Consider the following 20,204-nt stretch of genomic DNA (forward strand, 5'->3'; position numbering starts at 1 on the left):
TTGCAAATATCTCAGTCCTACAAAAGTCTAAAGGCCTGAATAGTCCAATTATAACATATCAGCCTAAGAAAGTAAGTAATACAAGTTCGATTCCTACAGAAAGTATCAGTCCTGTCAAGATTTTAGGTAAGCCTTGATGAGAAATGGTAAGTGTGAAAAATCTTGTTTTGAGCAGGATTCCCTACAAACCTCAATTCAACCATTTAATGATAATTATTCAAAATAGTAGTGTCATTGAACTTGTTCAACCTACTTTACTCAACTTAAACACGTACACTATTACAATATTCTTTGATTTCACTGGTGCTAACGGTATTAATGTCTAACTTCAACCAATCCACGAACTTTCGCCACCGTACACCATTGTCTTCAGTGAGTTCCTATCTCACAACAGACCTGGTTGAACTCCACTGGTAACGACTTCTCACTAGAACTCCAGGTTCTGGGTTCGAATCCCACGGGGTGCGAGATCGTGGATGTGCACTGCTGAGGAGTCCCATATCAGGACGAAACGGTCGTCCAGTGCTTCCAGGTTTTCCATGGTGGTCTAGTTTCAATCGACTCATGATTTCAACCAGTGAAATTTCTAAAAATCTCCACAAAACCCATTCTGATTCTTTGATTTCTGCAAGTGGAGACCATTTCACTTCAATAGTGAAATAAACAAAGTCCTTAAGATAAATAGATTAATAGAATTTCAGAGAAAAACCAATGATAATGAAAACAATAAAAACAATCTAACCGTGTAAATTGTTCATGTACATATACTGCTTCTGTATGATCAGCTAATTGAAATATAATTTCACATTCACCGATTGGTGATGCACGACCAGTATAAATACGAAATTGACCATCTCTACGTGATACACATTGACGTACAAATCGATACTGATTAAGAAAACAAAATATAGATATTGAATTTAATGAAAAGAAAATGAATAGGTTTATTGATGAAGTATCATTCTGTAAGCTGAACCGGTTTGATCATGTAGTATTCATTGTTCTACTGAACTGATATGACGGAAAGAAAAGTCGATTTTCCATTGATTTACTCATTATGAGTCTTGTTCAAGATTACTTCCGTTTTGATTCAATGTAATGATTTTCTATTAGAGTCGTCGTTTTCGTGTTTTGGGTTAATAAATCATCACTTATATCAGTCTTTGTATTCTTACTTTCGCATCGTGGGAGTTGTAGAGGTCCCTCGTTCCGAGTATAAGTGATAAGCGTTCCCGACATAACAATCAGCGACAACCAGATACAAAAGTAGCATTAAAAGAGCCAAGACAATAAACATTCAAACGACAAGTTATAACATAAACAAAGACCATCAGTACAAACTTCAAATGGAAGTGATTTATTTGAATTTCTCTATATATGGTCGATAGTTTACCTTGTCAATCTTGATTATAACTGTGTAGTATTAATCTTTAACCTATTGTTGTCAATTTCAGGACAAACTGTCGGTTATCTGTGAAGAAATTTGAATACATCATTGTTACATCCGAAATTTGTACTGATGATGTTGTACAAAAGAAAAATGAATAACCAACGATTAAATCATTTTTGTCAAAGTATGAAGTTTCATCAAAATCATCCAACTGAGACATGAATCATCTCTACTACCGGAAGATTGATAGGTTTGAATCAAAAAAATATTGAAGCTACACCACCACAGAAAGCATGAAAGCACTGGACGGCCGTTTCGTCCTAGTATGGTACTCTTCAGCAGTGCACATTCACGGCCTCCCCCCACGCGGGATTCGAACCCAGTATCTATCAGTCTTGCGCGCGAGCGATTAACCACTAGACCATTGAGCCGGCATCCAACGGTGTTAATGTCTAACTTCAACTAATCCACGAGACTTAGTGACACACCCATCAATGTCTCGGCGCGAAACTGATAGGTCTTGGGTACGAGTCTCGCGAGGCAGTATGTGGATGCGCACTGCTGAGGAGTCCCACAATGGGACGAAACGGCCGTCCAGTGTTTCCGGGTTTTCCATGGTGGTCTAACTTCAACCGACTCACGATCTTAACTATTAAAATTACTAATAATATCCACAAAACCCCTTCTGATATTATATAATTGTCAAAATAATGTTTAGCATTTATTTTAATTTGTAAGGTGTATTCATTACAGATTGATCTGATTTAGGATATCATTAGAGATTATTCAACATTGGAAAATCTTAGTACTGAACTCTTTAGAAGTGTGCGTTTAAACCCGTTTTCAAGATCTTCAGATCTTATGAAGAATTCTCAATCAGTAAGATCATTGTGTTGTTTTATCTCATTCTATTATTTATAAGATATATTATAAAACGTATGAAAAACAGTGTTTTAATCAACTGAGCTTTTAAAATTCTTACAGTTTTGTGAAAAACTTTTTTCTTATCTATCACTTTGTTAGTTGTATTTATTTATTTGAACACATAAATATTACTGATTGAAATCATGATTCATTTGAAGCTAGACCACCATGGAAAACCTGGAAGCGCCTGGCGCGAGACTGATAGGTCCTGGGTTCGAGTCTCGCGGGGTGAGGGATCGTGGGTTCGCACTGCTGAGGAGTCCCATACTAGGATGAAACGGTCGTTCAGTGCTTCCAGGTTTTCCATGGTGGTCTAGCTTCAATTGAGTGATGATTTCATTAAGTGGAATTTCTAAAATCTCCACAAAACCCCTTCTGACATAAATATATTAGTATAAAGGTTCACCGAATACTTATGTACCGCACAAGTCACTTGATTTGTGTGTTGGCTGTGATACTACTTGGGTGCCCAGACCAAACCACTTGGTTTTCTTAGGGAGCCACACCCGGAACATTCGAACTAAAGGTCTGGTCCACAAGGCAGTGGAGCAACGTTAGGAGATTCAGTCTCATGGTAGCTGGTGAATAATTATTGGTTCAGAAAGCATTTGTTACCTCAGGATCCTGGAGCCAGCCCATGTGCACCATTGATTTGGAATGAGGGTTTGCCAACTCCTCTACGTGAATCTTCCATTTTCATCAGTCCGATGAAAGCGACGGACATTTGCTTTCTGTCCTTTGAATTCCGTAAGCAACACTTGTGCCGCGAGAAGGCAATGAGTAGGACTTCCCTGTCAGGAGCTATATACTCATGGCTATGTCAGAGCATTTGGAGAGGGAGAGCTAATCCTCCATATTGTCGGCCGTACCAAGACGTTTGGGGTCATACAACTTCCGGAGTAGATGTTAGAAACGCTAATGATTTGGTTACTAAGTACTCTGAATTAATAGTTAATTTTTAGACTATTAAACATTTTACAATCATTATAACCTAAATAAATATGAAGGTTTGTTTTCATAATTTGATCACAGTAATTAAAGGCTATATTTATGATTACCCAAGGCAATATACACTAATATTGATAATAGTTTAAATGCTTATATAATGACATAAGAAAGGAACAAAGATGAATTGGATTTTAGCTACTTTTAGGGCAAATGTTATTCAAGATTTATGAGTATATTTATGGGAAGTTATTGGCAAACTGTATTTCACTGGTGTGGAATAATATTCTCCTCCTTATCGATTAGTTAAGTTTTTAAAATATGTTAGTTTATAATAGACATTTGTTTATAAAATGTAAAACTTCTTTTCTTCATGATAATTCATTTAATTGAACTTAATAGCATAAGGGAAAAAATCAAGATCCTCAAATACAACACGGAGAACACAAACACAACCACACTTGATAAAGAAATTTTGGAAGAGTTGGAAACAATTTTACTTACCTGTTGAGCACCATCGATGAACAAGGAAGGTCTGATGTAGATGATAGGGTAAGGATTTTAAAAGCAGGGACAACATTCCTACAGTTGAAGAACATAAGGAACTCAAAATGGCTGTCAACCAACATCAAAGTCAGAATCTTCAATACGAACGTCAACACTATTCTACTGTACGGAGCCGAAACTTGGAGAACTACAACAACCTTCATCAAAAAGGTACAAGTATTTCTTGATAATTTTCTATGTAAGATACTGAATGTCTGTTGACCATCAGCAACAGCCTACTATGGGTGAGAACAAACTAACTTCTATTTGAAGAGGAAATTAGGAAAACACAATAAAAGTGGATAGGATACACATTGAAGAAATCATCAAACTGCATCACAAAGCAGGCGTTAACTTGAAATCCTGAAGGGAAACGGAACAGAGAAAGACCAAGGAACACCGATTATTGAAAACAGACATGAAAAGGATGAATAGCAACTGGAAAAGATTGCCCAGAACAGAGTTGTATGGAGAATACTGGTCTATGCTCCTCCATGAGGAGTAACAGGCTTAAGTAATTACGTAATAACAATTATTTACTCAATATATTAATCTCATGTTCTAGTTAAACCATAAATATTATGATAACCCAATTCATTTTAATGATTCAGATAAACTTGTTGTTGATATTTTGACTGCACTTTGATCAATCTTAGTTATCAAAATTGAATTCAGAGGCTAAATAAAAAAAATCCATTCAGCGTTTAAAGTGAATACTATTGAATTCACGTATTACAGTCAGTATCAACTCTGGAATACATCCAGCTGATGAGTCTAGAAATTGGACGAAATATACCTCTTGTATTCTACTGATAATCACTATGGTAACTGATATGACAAACATGTAATGATTTCACCACATTCATAATAGTAATTAACAATTAAATTCAATAATTGTGTTTCGTCTAATTTCGAGGCTCGTCAGATACGTTTATGTTTAAATTTAATAGAAAATAAAATAATTAAACTTACTAAAATAATTAATTTCGGTATACGTAAATTTCCTTGAATTAAAAGTATTTCTGTACAAGTCAAACATAAGTAATGTGATCCATTATTGTTTGGAATTAAACAGGCACTTGTATAATCTTTTGGTTTAAAATGAACATTAACAGACCATGCAAACTCTATAATAAGTAGTAAATAGAAGAGAAAGGTAAATAAGACATTAATAAATGTTGAAATAAATTACAAAGTAGTTGAAAAATAGCCCTCCCCCTCCCCCAACAAGTGGTAACTTATAGTACGTATGACATTAGATAGTCGGTCATTAAATGCCAGGTCCAAACAGATGCCTTAGAAATATTGCTGGCGTCTGTTGGGATCACCGGGTAAGTAATAGTGAAGTTAGACGTAAGGTATCAGGGAATGATAGTAAATTAGTTGATGAGGTTGTAAATCTTCATCGACTAAGACGGTTGGGCCACGTGTTACCTATGCCTGGACACCGATTACCACGACGTGCAATAGTAACCGGTGTTGGAGATGGTTGGAAAAAAGTTAGGGGCGGCCAAACCAAATTGTGGCATCAGTGCTTGAAATCACTAGCTTCTAGTGTGAGCCATGTTGATAGATGCAGACTACTTGGTTGGGGTCCGCGTGACTATGGTAACCAATGGTTGGAGACGAGGTGACAAGGCTCAGAATCCATCATAATGGCGTCGGTGTATACACTTTCTGTCTGCCTTTAAACTATAAGATTAAAACCGCTTCATATCTTTCTTTCTTTACTATATTCTTACATAAAATCTTTCTTTTATATATTACACCATTGAGTTAACTGTCTCTATAAATCCAGTGTTCGTCTTGTTGTGCGAATGAGGTATGGCAACTTGGACCGATGCATATATGTGCCTGTTCTCACGTTGTAACTGACTGATTGACCGAGGTTCAAACTTAAATCCACCTTCATCTGATTTCGTAACCGCTTGGACTGTGATTCAACGTTTAAGGATCTCTTATCAATCTAACTACACTTGTGGAGTAAGTCATATAAGATGATATTTTAGAAATGCGTTTTTCTCGCTTTGTGATCTTTTACTATCGTATCCATGGAAAGGTCTAATTGAGATTGTCAATAGTTCTATCTTAGTTCATCTAGTCCAAGATAACAATTCATTCTCAAAAACCTATCATATTTGGAGTAATTTGTTGGAAACCCTTTAAACAGTTGAAGATACAAGTTCAGACTTTTTTTCTTTGGCCAATCTAACGTTTAGTGATCTTGTCTACTATGAAAATGACTCAATATGCGTTATATTCATAAATCATCCTCCTCTACATTTTTAAAACTTTACTTTATCAGAAATAGATTTTAGCTAGCAGTAGGATTAAAAATACTGATTTCTTCCTATCAAGGGCCTGTCGTTTGGAGGTTTATTCACTCTAGTACTGATTCCCACATTGGGGGGACTTGAGTTATAGCTATCTAGACTTTATGACACAGTGGATAAGTCACTGGCTTTTGAAAAGAAAGAATTGGATTCCATTCTTAGTGTGTACATAATCATTAAGTTACAAGTAAATCTAATTGATATGTCCCAAATAGAAAAAAGTGTTTGTCTCTAATCTCATTGTTAGCCCCACCTTATAGGATCCATATATATCAGCAAATACTGGTTAAAATTCAGTTCTAGATATCATCAGAGGAATGATATGAAAACGGTTACTAACAATTATATAAACGACGTTACTTATATAATTTAATTGTTTTATCCTTGTACTTCTGAACAATTTATTTGCTGAATTCATGACTCAGTTAAAGCTAGACCACCATGTAAGCACTGAATAACCGTTTCGTCTTATTGTGGGACTCCTCAACAGTGCGCATCCAGGGTCCCGCTCCGCGGGACTCGAACTCAGGACCTATCAGTCCCGCGCGCGAACGCTTAACCTCTAAACCACTGAGCCGGCATCCAACAGTGTTAACGTCTAACTTCAACTAGTTCACGAAATTGAGCGACGCACTCATTATTGTTTTCAGTGAGTTACTATCTCACAACAGACCCGATTGAATTCCACTGGTCACGTCTTCTCACTAGAACTCCAGGAAATACTTCTTGAATTCAGTCACTAGTGAGTATATGTTAATTAGTGTCATAAGGAGTTTTGTGTATATTATAGTAATTTTAATAGTTTAGATCATGAGTCAATTAAAGCTGCACCACATAACATTGATCACTATTTAATGATCAGTCATTTGTAAGTATCTCAGTTTTACATGAGATCAATTGTAGACAAAATAGCTCAACCATAATCCTTTAGACCATGAAGTTGAATTATGTATATTAGAAACTAACAGGGACCACTCATTCCATCAAAATTACTAGTATGCCGCCTTAATATGTGTCACATAATCTATGTTTGGTAATATTTTCCTAGCGATTATCTCCAACCAATAATCATCAAACATATAATTCATCATATTACTGAATAATTTGTCCAGATGACTGACTATATTTCAACTAGATCAATTGAATTCCATTACAATTAAGAATTAAACACAAATATGATATCAGTGATCAATCAATGTAGTATGTTATATCCATTGGTAAGTGAACATAAACTAAAATATGTAACAAGAAATGTAAAACTACTTCATTAAAAATAATCAATCTAATTATGATATGCAAAATAAACGTCAATTTTATACCAAAATGAACTATGGTAGTTCAACCCCGTAAAATTTGTATAGTAAAAACCCATAGGTGTGTGTGTAGGTGTATGTGCATCACCTATCCATATATACTTGATTAAGACTTGTATTGATATGGTCATATTCTATTCTGTCGTATATTTGTTTACATTCTATTCATTTGTCTCATATTTTACATCATATTATATAGGAATAGAGATTGACAATACTAAATAGTTTATTTCATTAAACTAATAATAAATTACATTGTGTCTAGACAGAACATAATATATACATTAATCAGTGAGAGGTCATACGAGAGAGAAAAATAAAAAAAAAGAAAACATAGAATAAAGAACAAAACAAAAACAAGTGAAACTTGAATAGGAGAAGAATAAAAGATAGAAGAAAACTCAGTAGCATTATTATTACATATATTTGTATTGTAATCAGAGAAGGGTTTTGTAGATATTATAGTCGTTGAATTCATGAGTCAATTGAAGGTAAGACCATCATAGAAAACCTGGAAACACTGGACGGCCGTTTTGTCCTACTATGGGACTCCTTCAACAGTGCGCATCCACGATCCTGGGTCTTTTGTGAGATAGTAACTCACTGACAATGACAACGGTGGATAGTGGTGCAATTTTGTAAATTGGTTGAAGTTAGACATTAACACCGTTGGATGCCGGTCGACTCAGTGGTCTAGAGGTAAAGCACTAGCGTGCAAGACTGATAGGTCTTGGGTTAGAATCTCGCGGGGCGGGATAGTGAATGCGCATTGGTGAGGAGTCCCGCAATAGGACGAAACATCCGTCCAGTGTTTCTAGGTTTTTCATGGTGGCCTAACTGCAATTGACTCATTAATTCAACTAATGTATTTGTATGTATATAAGTTCTAACGATATTTAAAGTCTACTACCAAGTGACATTATGTACTGTCTCACATATCAATAGATGAAGATAACCATAGATATAAATTCGATTGAAAAAATGTCAATATTTTTTATGGATAAAATTCCAAGAATCTCACAGAATTTCTAAAAGTATGAGATTCAAACCAACTATCAGTGAATAGACACACTGACAATGACCCTATACTGGAGAGGTCAATCAGTCACATGATCAGAGGTCAACCAGTAAAGATAGTCAAAATGAATGTAAAAGCAAATGAGGATAGCGGGAACCTATGAAAACAGCCGATCATAAAAAATGCCATCTGAATAAACCAATGTAAGACTTATGGAATAACTAGAAAGGTCACTTCTACATGAAGTAGAGGCTGAAGATGCAGTCCAAGATGACAATAAGAACTCTATGATTCAATCATCTAGCATGGAAAATTCAGTACTGTCAATATATATATATAATCTTGGTCTTGTATGATGAATTATATGACGGATAAAGTTTTTACAAACTCAACTTAATCCCACAATAGCAATGGTCACCTCAGTATAGCTATAATTGATTGATTGTATGACTGTTAAGGAGATAATTTTAATTATAGTTAGTTGATCAATGTCATCTTCTTGGTGGCTATCAATTTCTGTCGATCATGTTGAGCATTAGTTTGAATGAATTCAGATCAAATGCATTTTCATGACATGTTTGTAGGTTGAAGGAAGTTGTCATGGTGACAAAGGTTCAAATTCTATATGGATCACTAGTGCTCTGAAGATTACAGATACCCCTTGCTGATGAGTGATAAATAAAATGGAACCTAGAGAAAGCAGAATATCTTGTCAACTATCAGTTGATAATACTTTATCAAATAAACTTTGATTTTCGCTTTAACGAATTATAGCTGAAAAGTCAATGGAAACCGGATGTAACCGTTACAGGTGGACTACTTTGTCTTCCGATTAAACCTTGAGTAATGCGTAGCGAACGCTTGATACACTGACCTCGTCAAACGTTTATACTTGAATATTGAGAACAATTAGAAGGCGCAAATATGAAAGTAATTTTAACTAAATAACTGGTTTGTATATTTAAACTAAGACATATCTAAATAGTTACTGTTGACCCTTGATTTCTATAAGTTTTTGAGAATGAGTCAATTCGTGAACTTGTCTCCATGGTGTTACCAATTACTCTGCCTGATTAAAAAAATTTCAGCTTCTAGAGAGTTCAGTTAAACCCATAAAACGGTCTAAACTGGACTAGAGTGCCTATAAGAATTCTAGCTATTCATGAAATAAATTTATAAAAGTACAGTCAATTTTTATCTAATCAAATAAGGATTATAAACAAAAATAGATGGTGACTAGTAGTTGAATCCCGGACGTGCGTTTCGTCCCATTTAGTACTCGTCAGTTGGATGAACCTGAATCCTAGAGTTCATGTTCACTCCATCCATTTTTGCTTATGCTTGTGACTTAAGGCAATATCAAGGCAATATTCACAGGATGCACATATGTTAATAAGTGACTGATCAACTGCAATTCTATACATTAATGAGAAGATCCAAACAAACAATACAAAATGAATCAAATTAGGAGTTATAAACGGGATTAGTTTCTAATTAGAAACCAAATGAATATATATTTAACATTTGTATATAATATTTTAGCATGATAATTGGAATCGATTTCGACTCTTTGAGGTTTTCAGTTATTGATCAAGTTTATCGGGTGGATCCTTCAACTGGATAATTTGCACGTTCTCATACACAGTTTAATTAAACAATCAATGTATTATCAGTATAGGGTTGTAGAGATTATTAAGTTTTTAATTGAGACCATGAACCGATTGATGTTAGACCACCATTGAAAACCTGGAAGCACTGGACGACTGTTTCGTCCTATTGTGGGACATCCCAGTGACTAGCAGAGCTGATCCTTTTCGGGACAGGTATCTACCTCAGTATAATGGAAGATGGTCGCTCAATTTCTTGGATTGGTTGAGGTTAGCCATTAACACCGTTGGATGCTGGCTCAGTAGTATAGAGTTTAGGCGTTCTCGCGCGAGACTGAAGGTCCTGAGTTCGAATCCCACGGGCGGGATCGTGGATGTGCACTGCTGAGAAGTCGCACAACGGGAAAAAATGGCCGTACAGTGCTTCCAGGTTTTCATGATGGTTTAACATCAATCGGCTCGTGATCTCAATAAAAAAACAAATGTATTCACCAATTACTTCCATGCCGAAGGAAGAATATATCCATTATAATTCAGTCTCATTGTCAGTAATATTTAATAAACAATGGACAATTAAGAAGAACAGTGATTATGTATTCCAATAAGGCTTGTAATTTCCTTTTGTTTATATTTAGGACAGTAATTGATAAGAATTGTTTCCATACATCCATTCTGAATCGATGCCTCACTAGCATATTCTCTTAAGTTCAGAACACCGATCTCAGCCTCTGCAATATGAATCATTTATTTCAAACATACTAGGTTTATATAAAAACTAAACAGACCACATCATACCATAAAATAGGGAATAAGATTTGTACAAGATTTAGCCAAATGTGGCTGTGAATAAGGGAGATAGTAATTGATTGACAAGGCATAACTCAAGAATGGTAAGTCATATAATAATAGTTCATAGGTCAAAATGAAGCTTATAATAAGAGGAATATGAATATACATAGTTTAGTTACTTAACAATTATACGATAAAAATATACGTATACTAATAGTCCAGAAAAAACTCCACTTAGAGCCCCTCTGGGGCTACTGTCAGTTCCAAGCGCGGACAAAGGAGGAGGGTTGGGCATGAGGTTAGCCATCCCATCCCGTAGAAAACTAACTCGCTAAATACACGCTAACCAGAAAAAATAATTCAAACCATTTAAACTCTGTCCTGAGAGTTAGAAGGTCTTCATTTATAAGATTTATGACGCTTAAAGCCGAGTTCCTTCGAAAGTCATGAGGCTGATGCCCCTTCTGATAACCAGAACAACCATTAACTTAGATACATGGAATGGTTGTATAATGTGGGAGACACTTTGAGCTATTCTGCTTTCTTCTTCTGAACTGAACACAAAGAATATACATAGTTTATTTGCTTAACAATTACACAATGAAAGAATATATGTATAGTATTAATCCATAAACAGATCCCGATAGTTACCATTCATTATTCTCATCGGGATATAAGACTATACTGAATATTAATGTTTGTTTGGTTTTCAACAACAAAAACAACAACGAAAGTATTTACCCAATTGTTATGTCCAAAAAAGCATAGTGAGTGGTAACTTTGGGATCCATTTATGGACCAATACTGTACGTATATTTTTACTGTATAATTGTTAAATAACTAAACTATTCATATTCACATTCCTCTTATTATAAACTTTATTTTGACCTATGAACCATTATTATACGTTTCACCATTCTCGAATTATGCCCTGTCTATTAGTCACTGCATTCCACATTTACAGCCATATCTGGTCAAACCTTGTACAAATGGTGTTTTCTATTTAATGGTACCTTGTGGTCTGTTTGATTGGTAATATAAACTCAGTATGTTTGAAATATAATGATTCATATTGCAGAGGCTGAGATTGGTGTTCTGAACTTAACAGGCAGTGTTAGACAGGAAGCAGGACCGGTAAAGACTCGAGACTGCTCATACGGGTTTTATAAGTCATTGATCCGATCGATAATTCACTGTTCTCTTATCGGTGGTCACAAGTTATAACACCAATTAACATTAAAAGAAACCAAAAAGAAAAAGAGAAAGCGGGGGATAGGGACCAACTTACCAATATCTGGATAAGCATTCATTTGTTTATTCATAGTAATAATTTTATTTAATGATGCTAAGCATAAATTTCTTTCATGTATTGTATTAAATTCAAATATAAAATGTTTTCCTGATTCCAGAAATAAACCAAGTAGAATATTGGATGTATCATTGACAAAATTATTATTATTGTTGTTGTTGTTAGTAGTAGTAGTAGTAGTAGTAGTAGTAGTAGTAGTAGTATATTTAGGTTGATTCTTTGTACACATTTGTTGACTTGTATTTAACTCATTAGATATACATAAATTAGAAATCATAGATACAGTTGAATCAATTGGTTGTGAATTAGAATGAATTAATTTACATGATTTGCTTTTGTAGGATTTTTTAAATGACTAGTAGTATATATATTTTTTTTTAAAGAAAAAGAATAATAAGACAAATTAGTAAAAAGTATAATGAACTATTAGTTTAATGAAAATTTAATATGGGTAAGAAACTTTTATTCGATCAGTTAAGTTTGGATTCAGAAAACTTGCTTAGATTTGCTGACATATCCATCATTGTCTTGAATGAGTAACTATCTAACAACAGACCCGATTGAATTCCATTGGTCACGTCTTCTCACTAGAACTCCAGCAAATACCTCTTGAATCTAGTCACTAGTGAGCATATGTTGATTACTATCTGAAGTGGTTTTCTGGATATTATAGTAAATTCAATAGTTTAGATCATGAGTAAATTGGAGCTGAAGAGTCTTACAATAGGACGAAACGGCCATCCAGAATTTCCAGGGTGGTCTAGCTTCAATTGACTCATGATCTCAACTATCAAGAATTACTATAATATCCACAATAGATAACACTTCAAAAATAGTTTGTTTTCGTTAATTCGATAATACACCTCAAAACCCAACATATAGATCTATATGACATAATAGATGGGATAAATTTACATTCTTTTATTTAAACATATAAACATTGGTACAAGGAGGTACCAAACAGATATAAGCCACATAAATCATTCGATTTGTGTGAGGGCTGAGATACTACTCGGGTATGCAAACCAAAGCAGGTGGCTTTCTAAAGGGGCCATACCCTGAGTCTTTGATCTAAAAGTCTAATCCACAGGGCAGTGGAGCAACGTCAAGAGATGCAGTTTCATGGTTTCCCTAGAGTTTTTGAGCCAGCCTTTGTACACCATTGATTTGGAATGAGGATTTTTCAACTCCCCTAGATGGATCCTTCATATCCACTAATCCAGTTAAAGTGCTGGACATTCGCTTATGATCCGTTCAATTTCGTAAACAATGCTCCAGTGGAAAGAAAGTAATGAATAGAAATTCGCTGTCAGTGGTTGTATATATGTGGCTATCTAAGAGCATGTCGAAAGGGAGAGCTAACTCTCTCTCTATTCTCAGCCATTCCAGAGCATTTGGAAGAGAAAGGGATAAATAATTGATTTAACATTTTTCAAAGACAAAACACAAGTTTTCATAACTTACTGATGAATAATTATTTACAGAATGACAAGATGATCCTGTTGATAATGAATGATGAATATAATTCATTGATTTTTGTGAATAATTATGTAACCATTTGAATTTTGTTTTAGATAATTTAAATGATAAATTATAATTTGATTTATTATTTCTATATAATATTGTTGCATAAAATAAATCATTTAATGATTCAATAATTGAATTCGTTTTTTGTCTTATATAATCATTATCATTTGAATAATCATTAATTAAATTCAATGAAATAGTATTAGTATTAGTAGTAGTAGTAGTAGTAGTAGTAGTAGTAGTAGTAGTAGTACTGGTGTTAGTATTAGTAGTATTACTATTACTATTAGTAGTAGGATTAGTGTTAGTATTGGCAGTAGTAGTAGTATTAGTATTAGTATCAGTATTACTATTAATAGTAGTATTAGTATTAGTATTGGCAGTAGTAGTAGTATTAGTGTTAGTAGTCCTAGTATTACTATGAGTAGTATTAGTAGTAGTATTGGATGGTATATTCGTTGATCTTGTTGTTGTTGCTGTTGTTGTTGGTCCTGTTGAATCTATTCCAATTTGATTAGTTTGTTTATTTTCATTAAATTGATGTAATAAAAATTTTTGAATAATCCAATTAGTACTATTCGAATTAAATTTAGATTTCCATTTAGATTTAGACTGATAAATAATTAAATATGAATTTTTATCATTGAATTGAGTTATAATTTCTATATATTGTGGATGATGAGTCTATTCAGAAATTCAAGTAAATAATTAAATATGATATAATATGATATAATTAAAGTAAATAATACTTTGTTATAAATAGTTTGATTTATGAGTCAATTTAATTTAAGTCAGTCAGTCAACAGCCTCCAAATGCCCTGGTACGGTCGAAAGTGGGGAGAGTCCGCTCTCCTTCTCCAAATGCTCTCACATGGCCACGCGTATATAGCCTCTGCCAGAGAAGTCCTACTCACTGCCTTCTCGCACCACGGGTGTTGTTTACGAAAATGAGAGGATGTAAAGCGAATGTCCGGCGCTTTAACCGGATTCCAAACCAATGGTGCACATGGGCTTCAGTATCCTGAGGGAACAAATGGCGTATGAACCGATTGTTGGTCACCGGCTTCCATGGGACCGCATCTCCTTACGATGCTCCACTGCCTTGTGGGTCAGACCTTCAGGTCAAAGGCTCGGGGTGTGGCCCCCTAAGAAAACCACCTGCTTAGGTTTCGACACCCGAGCAGTATCACAGCCCTCACACATATCGAATGAGATTTGTGTGGCGCATATGTATTCGGTGCCTCTTTGTACCAATATCTATGTGTTAAAAATAATGAAATAATAATAAGTCAGTCAACAACGTAGAACATTGTACGTATGTGCATCAGTTCAACTCCACCTGTAACTTTTGCAAAGTTACTGCCAGTCCTAAACCCGAGTAAAGGAGGAGAGTTCTAACTCGCTAAAAAAAAACACGCTAATATCAGTTCGAGTTGTCATACTACATCTGCACAGAAATGCCATTATTGATCTAAATCCCATTGTGGTAAAGACAGTAAGAGTATAAGCAGTAATCGAGAATATTTAGGTTTGAGTCAGTTTAAACTAGATCATCATTGATAATCTAAATGTACTAATGGAAACATTACAATACTCTTCACAAATTCAATACTGATATTAATTATGTATTTACTAGTGACTAATTTGAAGATAAATTTCCAAGAGTTCTAATGAAAAGCCATGATTAGTGAAAATCAGTCAGCGTCAGATGTGAGAAAATTATCCACTTCAGATAGTGGATGAAAGGTTGCGCAAGATTATGGATCCATTGATCTTAGACATTACCGTTAATATTAACTTGGTGGTTTGTCAGTCAGTCAGTCAGCTACAACGTAGGACAAGGCACATATATACATCAGTCCAAGATGCCACACATCATTAACACAACGAGATGAGCACCGGATTCATAAAAGTAGTTAATTCAGAGGTGGTAATATACAAAAGAAAGATTACAATAAGGATATAGTACACGAAGAAAAAATTAGTTCGTAGAAGGAAAGATATGAAGCAATTTTAATCTCTTAGTTTAAGGGAAGATAGAGAGTGTATACACCGACGCCATTGTGATCGATTCTGAGCCATGTCATCAAGAGTCTCCAACAATTGGTTACCATAGTCACGCGGACCCCAACCAAGTAGACTGCATCTATCAACATGGCTCACACTAGAAGTTAGTGACTTCAAGCACTGATGCTACGTTTTGGTTTGGCCGCCCCTAACTTTCTTCCAACCATCTCCAACACCGGATAGCATTGCACATCGTGGTAATCGGTGTTCGGGCATAGGTAACACGTGGCCCAACCATCTCAGTCGATGAAGATTCACAACCTCTTCAATTGATTTATCATCATTCCCCAATACCCTGAGTCTAACCTCACTATTACTTACCCGGTGATCCCGGAAGACGCCAGCGATATTTCTGAGGCATCTGTGGTCAAATACTAGTAGCTTACGAGTGTCTTCTACTCTTAAAGGCCATATTTCGCTGCCGTGAATTAAAACAGAACGGACTGCCACGCAGTATACTCGTCCTTTTATTGATAGACGGATATCTCGTATTCGCCATAGATGACGTAAGTTGGTAAAAGCCAAACGAGATTTTCGAATCCGTGCTGAGATTTCGTCAGACACCAACCCATTATGGCTGATCAGACTTTCAAGATAAGTGAAGTTGTCAACGCGTTCGACTACTTCACTCCCTATCCTTAGTTCAGGTGTTGATGCAGATCAGTCCTGAAGCAACAACTTGCATTTAGAGGGAGAGAAGTAATGCAATGTAACTGTTTTCAATAACTTTATCATTAAACTCTACAGTTATACAGTACATTAAGCCTCCGTGTTTTACTTTAGTCTACAATGGGATCACTATATACCTAAACTAGACATTTTAAACTATAACCTCCCAATCCCTTTCATGTTTATTACTGACCTTTCTCAATCCATAGTAACTTCTTATCATAATCAGCTGGACAATACCTCTCTTTTTACATATTATATTCATACAGCACTATTATTATTATTAGCTGCGTTCACCATACGAAATTTATCCTACTTGTTATATCCTAATGAAGATTAAACTATGGGTGACTTCTGAGAACTATTTATAGACTAATATTATGCGTATCTTCTTATTGTATAACTATTCAGTAACTAGATTATGTGTATCTGCATTCCCCTTATTATAAGCTTCATTTTGACCTATAGATTATTATTATACGAAATGCTGTTCTTAAGATATGTTCAGTTTATTGATTACAGTCTCCCATGGTCACAGTCACTTTTTGGCTCGATCTTGTACGAATATTATTTCCTATTTTATGTTGTAATGTGGTTGGTCCGTTTGACTTGTATATAAACTAGGTATGTTGGAGATAAATGATTTGCATAGTGGAAGCTGGTATTGGTGTTCCAAACTCAACTGACGCGGCTAAGAGGACAAAGGACCAATAAGGACGCTAGGCTGCTCATACTGGTTGATAGATACTTCATTGGTTTGGCATAGTGCTATGATTGTTTAAGTTATACTCCGATTGGCAAATAAACCACGTGATAATAAACTAGATTGGAACAGAGTTGCTAGGCCTTGAGGAATATCTTAGATTTACGGTAAGGAGTAGAATCCAACCATGTCGTGTGTAAGACTTGATATCACTAATTGAAATGGATAATGGTGGGGCAGCATCCTTAGCTAACTGATTTTCGAAATGTTTGCTATTGGGTACTTGTTATGTCTGTGACCGTCAATGAGTGAGCAGTGACTCATCGATCGGATCAGTGATGCGTAAACCCGTATGAACAGCCTAGAGTGCAGAACAGCAATCCGAGCCCTTGCGATATGAATCACACTATATTTCAAATATACTGAGTTTATGTACCAATCAAACAGACCACGAGGTACCATTAAATAGAAAACAACACTTGTACAAGATTTGGCCAAATGTGGCTGTGAATGTGGGAGGCAGTGACTAATAGACGGCATAATTCAGGAATGGTGAAACGTATAATAATGGTTCATAGGTCAAAATAAAGTTTATAATAAGAGGAATATGAATATGCATAGTTTAGTTACTTAATATTTATACAGTAGAAATATACATATAGTATTGGTCCATAAATGGATCCCAAAGTTACCATTCACTATGCTTTTTGGGACATAACAGTACTAATTCAGTGGGTTGACAGTGAAGCGCTCACTGATAGATCTGAAAATCGCAATTTCGTAGATGAAAAGTGATAAATAGTCCGATATTCATAGACTAAATAATGGTCCAGTACTTATTGGTTTTCATTAGTAAACTAGATCAAGCCTTCGATTGTATAAGTGTATTTCTACCTGTCAATTGAAGAACCTAAGCACAGTTATCGGTCTCACAGTCAGCTTTTTACCTACTACCGTTTGAGCAACCCGATGATATTATCGGCCCTCACACTTAGAGTGTAGCTCATAACCATGTATCTAGTGTACGAAGTGATTTTGATTTTTCATTGAAGCTGAAGTCAGTCCATAATGAAAACTGTATTTAACATAGGATTTGGTGATGACTAGAAAAAAATTATGTTCCATTGAATGCTATTCTTGTAGGCTAAATAAACCTTCATTTATAAATTACTTTCCAAAAATTAACTACCAAAAGATCCCTTGATTTAAGTGCATGACATATATCTGTTGTGTACAAAGTTTGACAGAACTCATTTAAGGTAACTTCACTAGCGTTAGTGACGGGATTATAATTTATGAACGAAACAGTCAAGATGAGATTTTAACTTGGATTTTCGCTCAAAATTCATTCATTTATATAGTTAAATAACATCTTAGAATTATAGCTGATATCAGGTCTTTGTGAAAACTGTAATTTCAATTCCGAACTTCTAATTTAAGTCCTAATCCTAATTCCTCACATTAATTTACAACTCTATTTCAAACCTCGTAAATGGTTGGAATTGCTGAAGGCTATTTTAGTTATCAGTATGGGGTAGTGGAGATAATTAAGTTTTTGATTGATATCATGAATCGATTGATGTTAGGCTGCCATGGTAAACCTGTAAGCACTGAACGGCCGCTTCGTCCCAGTATGAGACTCATCACCACTAGGCATCCACTTCCTTCCAGGAGGTCCACTTATCAACTTAGAATACGCAGATGACATAGTCCTGTTTGGTGAAGACGCTGATAAAATGCAGAGTCTTTTGGTAGCACTAAGCAACAATGCCAGAATGTTTGGAATGCGCTTCCCTCCCTTTAAATGCAAGTTGTTGCTTCAGGACTGATCTGCATCAACACCTGAACTAAGGATAGGGAGTGAAGTAGTCGAACGCGTTGACAACTTCACTTATCTTGAAAGTCTGATCAGCCATAATGGGTTGGTGTCTGACGAAATCTCAGCACGGATTCGAAAATCTCGTTTGGCTTTTACCAACTTACGTCATCTATGGCGAATACGAGATATCCGTCTATCAATAAAAGGACGAGTATACTGCGTGGCAGTCCGTTCTGTTTTAATTCACGGCAGCGAAATATGGCCTTTAAGAGTAGAAGACACTCGTAAGCTACTAGTATTTGACCACAGATGCCTCAGAAATATCGCTGGCGTCTTCCGGGATCACCGGGTAAGTAATAGTGAGGTTAGACTCAGGGTATTGGGGAATGATGATAAATCAATTGAAGAGGTTGTGAATCTTCATCGACTGAGATGGTTGGGCCACGTGTTACCTATGCCCGAACACCGATTACCACGATGTGCAATGCTATCCGGTGTTGGAGATGGTTGGAAGAAAGTTAGGGGCGGCCAAACCAAAACGTAGCGTCAGTGCTTGAAGTCACTAACTTCTAGTGTGAGCCATGTTGATAGATGCAGTCTACTTGGTTGGGGTCCGCGTGACTATGGTAACCAATTGTTGGAGACTCTTGATGACATGGCTCAGAATCGATCACAATGGCGTCGGTGTATACACTCTCTATCTTCCCTTAAACTAAGAGATTAAAATTGCTTCATATCTTTCCTTCTACGAACTAATTCTTTCTTCTTGTACTATATCCTTATTGCAATCTTTCTTTTATACATTACCACCTCTGAATTAACTACTTTTATGAATCTGGTGTCCATTTTGTTGTGTTAATGATGTGTGGCATCTTGGACTGATGTATATATGTGCCTTGTCCTACGTTGTAGTTGACTGACTTACATTGTTTTTCATATTGATATTATTTGGATAATCATTAACTGAAATCTTACTCTATGAATGTCCAATTTCGATCACTAGATCGTCTCAATCTCGTGTGTGTTATTGGTAATTGTGGTGGATTATTTTCAGAGTTAAATGTAGGTGGATTCTATGCTCTGATCTAATTATCGGCTCTTTTTTCTTTCGTTCTGTTTTTTGAATTTTCCTATACGTGTTGTTCTTTATGCTGCCCCAACATAAAGCGTAAATTCAAGCTAGACGCAAACCACAGCATATTTACATTTCATCGGGGAATTTTTTTTATTAAGTCATTCCAATCT

At 35.5% G+C, this 20,204-nt stretch overlaps 1 protein-coding gene across 1 annotated transcript in view; it reads right to left on the reverse strand.

Annotated features, from left to right (window-relative positions):
- The window catches only part of MS3_00008869 (uncharacterized protein), a 53,912-nt gene that overhangs the window by 19,386 nt on the left and 14,322 nt on the right, over positions 1–20,204 (reverse strand). The window contains exons 3-6 of the mRNA XM_012942026.3: positions 13,639–14,385; positions 12,154–12,529; positions 4,778–4,932; positions 743–888 (exon numbers count right to left, since the gene is read on the reverse strand). Coding sequence (XP_012797480.3) covers positions 743–888; positions 4,778–4,932; positions 12,154–12,529; positions 13,639–14,385 — 1,424 coding nt within the window. The remainder of the gene's footprint in view (positions 1–742; positions 889–4,777; positions 4,933–12,153; positions 12,530–13,638; positions 14,386–20,204) is intronic.

This window comes from Schistosoma haematobium, chromosome 6 (assembly GCF_000699445.3).
Source record: "Schistosoma haematobium chromosome 6, whole genome shotgun sequence".
Taxonomy (NCBI): domain Eukaryota; kingdom Metazoa; phylum Platyhelminthes; class Trematoda; order Strigeidida; family Schistosomatidae; genus Schistosoma; species Schistosoma haematobium.